Source organism: Neovison vison, chromosome 5 (genome assembly GCF_020171115.1).
Source record: "Neovison vison isolate M4711 chromosome 5, ASM_NN_V1, whole genome shotgun sequence".
In the NCBI taxonomy this organism is placed as follows: domain Eukaryota; kingdom Metazoa; phylum Chordata; class Mammalia; order Carnivora; family Mustelidae; genus Neogale; species Neogale vison.
In genome coordinates, this window is record NC_058095.1 from 143,941,138 (window position 1) to 143,949,321 (window position 8,184).

The window sequence follows — 8,184 nt, forward strand, 5'->3', positions numbered from 1 at the left end:
ACAGAGCTAGATCACTTTGATTGATTCTATTTGTCTTGTGAAAATCTGCTGTATCATTGATTGTATAATCAGAAAGAAGAAAAATAAATCCCTTTCATTTGTATTGAGTGGGAAAAGGATTTGCTGGAAAGGGAGACCTATTGGTCAGATTTAGGTTCGATTCTGTGTCAATCATACCCAGACACTGAATGACCTTTTTGCAGATGGTGAACAAGATGTTTCTGTGTGTGTAACAAACAGAAATCTCCTTCTTGTGCATGTGCACAAATGCGTGCATGTGTGTGTGTTAATCCTGAATTGATTCAATTACAGATCAGACTAACTGAAGAAAATTCATTTAAAAAGAGAGTTTTCATTTTATTTTTATTGTAGTGAGCAGTATTTTTAATTTTCTTGAAAGGCACCCAAGAATAATTACCTTTGTGAACCAAAAATATACAAAACTGTACAGAATAAATAGTTCATAGAAATCTAGCTATACTTTCTTGTAAAATAAAGCTACATTGTCCCACTCTTGAGGCAACTTAAACCACCTACCCTTAGACGTGCCTTTTGCTACTAATTTATGGCAACTACCAGTTTACATTAATAAAATTTTTTAAAAACACGATTTTTCCTATTCGTTGTATACCTGTGAATTATTACTTGCCACAAGAAACATATTTCTATCATGGTCATTCAAATTTACAAAGGATTAATGCTATGAAATAAACCAAACTTAATTTATGCACTAATCATATTTACAGTTGAATATCAGTAGCATTTTAAAAATATCCCAAGAACAAGAATCAAACTTTGAGCACAAATGACATACCTTAGTTCACAGCAGCATTGACGATAAGATTGTCCACACAAAAATGTGTAGAAAAACCAAAAAACTTTGCTTATTCATCACCTGAACTATTAATGACTCTTATTTTTAAATTCAGAAAGCATAGCAGTGACATTTTTCTAACCCTCAAATCCTCAGTTTTGGGTCACTCATAACCTATATAATTCCACGTTCTATTTTTTTTCTTTACTATTACTAGTCATAATTTTAAAATTCCAGTTCCTTTTGCCTTTATTGCAAGAAAATTAGGTGTATCTGACAATATACATTTTTTGTGGTATATGCTGATTATATAAACAATATATTCCTTACATATTATAATTACATATACAGGTATAACTTTTAAGTGACAAAACCCAATTTTATTTCATCCACTGGTAAAGTAATTCAAGAAAATAAGTGTTGCTTAAATACTCAACCCTTTTAGATGTGCAACAGGTCTTTTCTGAAACACTTTTAAGTATATGGAGAAATATTACTATAATCCTTGGATGATTTACATACAAGGATTAATTTATTAGGGGCAGGCAAAATTGCCTGAAGAAAATGCAATGGCTTCTCCCAATGATCCCTGAGTTTCTTTTTCTTCTTTTTTTCCCATAGGATTACTGCTGTGCTTTAGTTCTGATTGATGACACACACATGTAAGGCACTTATTTACAAGGATTGGACTTAAGACAGAATCACAACATTTCTGCAAAAGCCCTCGATCTCTCCATCTATGTTTGCTGCTCCAAGACTTCTAAGTAGTCAGGTTCAGCATGTAAATTAGCTTTAAGCTCAAAATACTCATTTTTAGTCTGTTCCACTAATACCTTCCTTGGCCTTGAGTACATTAAGGTCTCCATTAACTTTAACTCTTCATGGGCTCCAGGATAATGTACTTCCATATCAGGCTGCAGTTGAGCAATGTTCTTCCTTAGGTATTCTGTGATTCCCAGCTGCTGAAGTTCTCTTTCTTTCTCTAAAATATTCCTATATAATGAACTGGCATCCTGAAAGGATAAAAATTCAGTTGATTGGTCTGTGGTTTTGTATTTCACATTTGACCCTGTGAGTGGTGAATGATTTTCCCTTTCTAAAAGGCTTCTTTGAAGATGTTTTGCCTCACTTCCATCTTTTTCATTCCTTTCTTCTTCCTCTTCTAAATGCTTTGGGCCAAAGGATGGACTTCTATAGACATGAACCATGGGACTCACCATGTGCTGCTCGTAGAGTGATGCTGTGGGTCTTTCAGCAGTGTGGTGAGTTGTTTTATGGCCATACATACTGTATTGAAGATGGACTGGACTATTGTCTCTCATCTGTTCATCTGCTTGTTTCTTTTTGTATCTTCTCCTGCGGTGGAGAACAAGAACCACTATCCCTGCAGCGCAGAACACAATGGTTATGAACACGATCAGCAGTCCTAGTATTAGAACAGACAGCGGTACAGCATCAGTAAGTGATCTTAAAATAGTATCGGCTGTAGTTGTGGTTGTAGGAGTACTGACAATTATGTAACTAGTTTGAGTTGGCAGGGATGGGTTGTTGACTAACCCTGGGCAAAGGAGTTCACTAGTTAGTGCTTTCAATTCCTTTTTGTCCAGGTGCTCTGGAGAAGTGCAGAGGATGTCATCTGTTATTGTGTTCTTACTCAGTTTTTGTAGCCACTGTTGCAATCCAACCAGGTCACAGGAGCAATCCCAGGGATTGTCCTCAAGGTCGATCTGAGTCAATAAATCAAGGTCATCCAAGATATTACTTACGGGGAGATGGGTAAACTGGTTTGCTTTCAGGTTTATCCTCGTTAGGGAAACCCCTGAAAAAATATGTGGTGGTAAAACTTGTAGGAGGTTATTATTTAAATAGAGGACTTTAAGTTTAGGCATTGGGTTAAAGGTTCCTGGCAATAGTTCCTTAACTGCATTGTATTCAAGATACAAATACTCAAGATTGTGGAGACCAAGGAACATGCCTCTACTTAATTTGGTCAGATGGTTACCATTTAGATAGAGCTTTTGCAATCTTGTTAGATTCATAAAGGATCCTTCCTCAAGAACCTCAATACGATTATTTCCCAGGTGAAGCATTTCCAAAGTGAAGTACTCCGCTAGATCAGACTTCACTAATGTATGGATAATATTCCCTGCTAGAACAAGCTTTCTAGGGTTTTGTGGAGGAGGCTTTAGATCTGATAAGCTTTCAATATTGCGCTCTTGACAGTGTATTAGAAGTCCTGATGGGGACAGTACTTTGCAGTTACAGGGAATAGGACAGTAGGGTCCTGGAAGTTGAGTGAATGGCTTTGTAATATAGGGTATCAAAACTGGTGCTTTGGTGGCTGGTTTCAAAAGGGGTGTGGTCTTGGTTGACATGCGACTCTCACTTATTGAAGATGTTACTGCCAGATGTAATGATCCTGAAGGATCCTCGTGTTCTTCATACACTGGGGGAGTGGGGCAAATTGATTCCTTTTTCAGTCTGCTTAGTACACTTCCTTTGAAAAATGGAGGGCTGTTGCACACAACATCACCAATTACAGATTGTGGAGGCATGTTTTCCAACCAAGTTTTTAGCTCTAATAAGTCACAGTTGCAGGCCCACTTGTTGTCCTCCAACTGGAGATCCAATATCCGGCCAATGTGTTCTAAAAAACCAACATAAGGCAATGTTTGCAACTGATTTCCACGAAGATCTAGATGGGTTAAAGGAACGAACCGAAATATGTTTGGAGGAAGACTCTCAATAGCGTTGTCATTTAAAATTAACACTTTAAGTCTGTGGAGCTTGCTAAAGGCACTTGGTTCAATCACTGTAATGAAATTGTTATCTGCTTGTAGGAATTCCAGGTTTTCCAATCCATGGAAGGTATCCTCTTTAAGAATTTCTAAGGAATTGTGATTGATATGAAGTTGCTTAAGAAGGCCAAGACCATTAAATGCACCAGTCTCAATATCTGCAATATTGTTAAATCCAAGGTGTATTGAGATAGCGTTGGTAAGCCCAGAAAAGTCATTCGTGTGAAGCATTGTCAGGCCATTATTTAATAAATTTAGGTGGAAAGGTCGTAATGGTGGCACACTTATTTGGGATAACTTCTTGATACCTTTTTCTTCACAGTTTATTAGCATTGCACCGTCTTTTTCCTCACAGTTGCAAAGAGAGTCGCAAGAACCTCTGGCTGAGGACATCGGCGATTGGGACTGTGAAGATATACAGGCGAGGAGAGATGAATATAAGAGATGAAACCACAGCTTCATGTTGTCATGTGATGAGATCTGATTCTGTAAAACAAAAGGCAACAGCAATATACTTCAGCGGGCAGAAGTAGGGAAGAGATGAACCTGGTGATTACAAAATAATAGGGTTTCCTCTAAAAACAGCAAAAAAATATTAATTACTTGGAAAATATGAATACCTTACTACATATGCATTTTCTCTTATTTTTTTCTAATACTATGACAAGCATGTTTTGGTTCACTTTTAACTTGTACTGTGATAAAAATGTAAAATTTAGGTCAAGGAGAATTTAAAATATTGTATCATCAATGGTGTTCACATTTTCCAAATAAGCTGCATTTTAAAAGATGAGAGAGTTGCTGCTTAAGGGACTATTGATACCTCGATATGGTGCAGAGATGTATGTTTGCAAAGACCCTGATTTCTTTTTTTTCTTTTTTAACCACAAAGTTGATGACTCTAAGGTTGAAGGATTACAAAAAAATTTAATGTGACATTAACCAGAAGCAGAGAAAAAAGTAGGGAATGCAAAAATGTTAGAAAAAGTTAGAAAAAAATGTATGTATCTATGTATGCACACATATATACATAATGCATTTCCTTTATTTATTTAATTTTTGAACTGGATGTCACAATGTACTATCTAATAATTGTATCTGTGTTTTAACCTGCTTTGATTTTGGCTCCATACTTATTAATTTTATTTTCTCATTTAAAAATCGTGAGGGAAATAAGTCTCTGACCATGTAAGAAAGGAGATCACTATAAAAAGAATTTCATTTTAACTGTGCTGTCTAGGGCCGTTTGCGTAAGTTTGATATGATTAGGTATATATATGGTTAAGAGTGCCTGTTAAAATTTTACTTGTCACACTTTCTACTGAATTTCTAAGAGTAGGATATTTCCTGCTGCTTTTAAATCCTTTTATGAATAAGGTTAATATATACCTAAAGAAGAAAACAGCTTTAAAACACATTTCTAGCTATTATAAAAGAATAAACAATGCCTCACATAAACTTCAAGCAAATGACTTTTTAATGAGGTCTTGAAACTGGCTTTAGGGCACAGAATGTCATCATATAATTAAGCAATGGACCTCCTTTATTATAAGGCTTAAAGCCACAGTGAGCTCTAAAACAAACTGCACTATACTCAAACATTTGAGGGTACTTCTAATTTGCTAAATAAAAAAATGACAGTTCAGGATAACAGCATCACATATTCCAACTCCATCACATATTCCAACTCCTTAAAAATTTAAGAAATGGATCTGAAATAGCAATTCTTTAGAAAGATTCTAACTCTGAGATGACAGCAGTGAGAAGATAAATACATATAACTCCAATGTACTTAATTGCATTTCTTTTCTTTAGTGTACCTTAAATTTATAGAAATTATATTGAAAGATAAATAAACACCATATCTCAAAACTCTTCAACTTTTCCAAGTGGTACCTGCTTTCATTTATTTTTTAATGGAATGTGAACAGTAACTTTGAATCTACCTAAAGTTCACAATCAGGTGCAACAGAACAGATAGAACATCCCAAAACCAATCAATAATTCTGGAAAAAACTAATACCATGAAAATACTTGGTTTTATTGAAAACATGTATAGCATCAAGTTTTTGAATGGTAAAAGGCAACTAAAGAAATAAAACAGTAGAGTGCCTTTCCATATAAAGGAAAAGTTAGCAGACTAAATTTTTCCACAGGGAAATTGATTTTTAAACAGCTCTGAGTCTATGTTTAGAACCCAACAGCTTGTTGTTGGAGCCTTCAACTTGTGGATTAGCTTCCACAAACACTAAATAAAGTACTTCTTCATAGGTTACTAAGAAAGAATATGATTCATTTCACCAGACACAGCATCTTGAGAAAATAGTAAATAACTTCCAGATGACAACCTCTAGTTACTGTTTTAATCATATTCATCTTATGTTCTTCAAAATGTCCTGGGGAACAGTTTCATATCTTTTCAGAAATGCACACAAATTTCAAGACGGATTCCGTATGGGTAACATCTGATCTTATGTGAAAGAGGTCAAAAATCTCTGTTTACATATTTTCAGAAAATATATATTTTCCAGCCAGGAAATAATAAAAATAGCATACAAAATACCAAGAATCTTTTAACTTTCTGCTTATATTTTAAATTCAGCAATGGTGTTTGGAAGTGATCTTTCCTTCAGAAAGCACACATATATAGTTTCCAATAACAAACTGGATGCTATGCAAGAAATAGTGGCATCTTATTTTATTTGTTCCTCTGGCGAGCCAGCTGTTGGACTGTCTGCTGCTCAGAGAAAACCGGCATCTGCTACAGCATTAGTGGTGCCAATGGGTAAGAATGAAACTGGATAGCTTTTAATGCTAAGTTATTTTTTTAAAAGGGCAAATGTACAAATTCAATCACTTTAAGACAATGCAAAGATAGGTATTAGAAAAGCCTGGAGACATTCATCTTACCTGTAAAGCAGAAACTCTTCCTGACGTTATCTGCAATGCACAGCTGGAAGAGATGGTCAAAGTAAATTCAGTTTCTTTATTAAAAAAGAAAACACCAGCCGCCACGTACTTTCCTCTCAAATATCACTTTTTGGCAGGTCCCATTGCTTCATAAAGTTAAAAAGCTCTGCTCAAAGACTAAACGCTGAGCAGTTCATTGAAAATATTTCAGACCGAGTGCATACTAGATCATCCTGAAGCAGTTGCCTTTTCTCCCCAATTAAAATTCACGGCATACTTCACAGCTATGCTGACTTTTTTTGCATATAGTTAACCATTTGCAAGCTGCGGAATGCAGTAAATAAACAAGATGTTTCACAGAGCTGGGATTGATCACTCTTGCTTTCTTAGTTTGTAGATCCAAGCTGCAGCAGTGTTCCCTTTCCTCCCTTTCTAGTCTTTCTTGTTAGCTCAGTTTGTTATTAGTCAGATTGCCAAGGGCTGGGAGGTAGGCGTCAATAAAGAGACTTCTTGGCTTTTGACTCAGCCTTTAAGCCCTGAGCGCTTTACTCAGCCAGTGTCATTTAACACAAGAGACAGCTCCACCTTGGGACGGCTCAACTCCTCCTCTTTCTGCAAATGGCCTTTCCACTCCCTTTTGATACCAGAGAGAGTGCAAGTAAATTTTGATGGGAATAATTATGCACCGTTTTAAATGTATAATTTTTTGTGTTGGAGAGCAAGCTAAATAATGCATTATGTTAAATTCTCCGTCGGCACAGGGCTGTTTCATTTGCTCACATGCGTGCAGCAAACTGTCAGCACGCCGCCTGTAGAGTCCTTGCTTCAGGTTTTGTTTTGCTTTGTGTTTTACCGGTATTTGTGGTTGCAGTGGTGCACTAGGTTTTTGAAACGTTAACGTGAACTACTTTCCTGCCACATTTGCCTTTTCATACGCACGATCTAAATGTCTTTTAAAGCCTCACGTCAGAGACTCCAAGTCGTACACTTCATTATTTCTTTCCCTACAGCTAATGTTCAGTAATGAGACCAGAAATGAGGTTCTTTTGCAGGGAAGATAATATTTATTTGGAATGGCAATATGATTACTTTAAAATATATTCAAGAATCTTTATTACAGGTGATTGTCATTAATTGAACACTGCTTAACACTCTCAAAACTCTGAAGTGATGTCTCTTCGGGTGAAATGAACCAAGTTGAATGAGTATGTAGAAATTACAATATCCTGATTTTTATGGCACTGGCTGGAGAGAGCATTTGTTCCCCCCCCCAATATGTTTCTATTTAAAAAGCTACTTGTCCCTTCAACTCTCAAAAGTTCCTGAATCACCACTAATAAAATTTTCAACTGTCAAATCCTTTCTTTCTTTCCCAAAATGCCTGTTTTAAAAATCATTCCTCTTTGCATTCTAAGTACCTGAACTTTTTCACATCCAAAATGAATATACTAGAAGCTATTATTTATTCATTTTAAAATAGTCTATGCTTAGAAATACCCTTGGCTATAGTCTCTAAAGTCTACCTGTGTAATATTAGGTATTATTTCAGGGGAAAAAAAAGGTAAAATCATCAAAATGGGACAATATCAGATTGGCTTATTAGTAAATGATTATGTGCAATTGTGCACACAAATTCATAAAGTTTTCATATCCTTAGCATGG

The 8,184-nt window shown here is 35.8% G+C and overlaps 1 protein-coding gene across 1 annotated transcript; it reads right to left on the reverse strand.

Moving 5' to 3' along the window:
* Positions 1-349: 349 nt before the first annotated feature.
* On the reverse strand, positions 350-7,050 carry SLITRK6 (SLIT and NTRK like family member 6). The gene is made up of 2 exons (XM_044249946.1): positions 6,523-7,050; positions 350-4,098 (listed from the first exon to the last, which is right to left on the reverse strand). Exon 2 carries the CDS (start codon positions 4,072-4,074, stop codon positions 1,552-1,554), a length of 2,523 nt encoding a protein of 840 aa, XP_044105881.1. The 5' UTR covers positions 4,075-4,098; positions 6,523-7,050; the 3' UTR covers positions 350-1,551.
* Between the last annotated feature and the right edge of the window lie 1,134 nt (positions 7,051-8,184).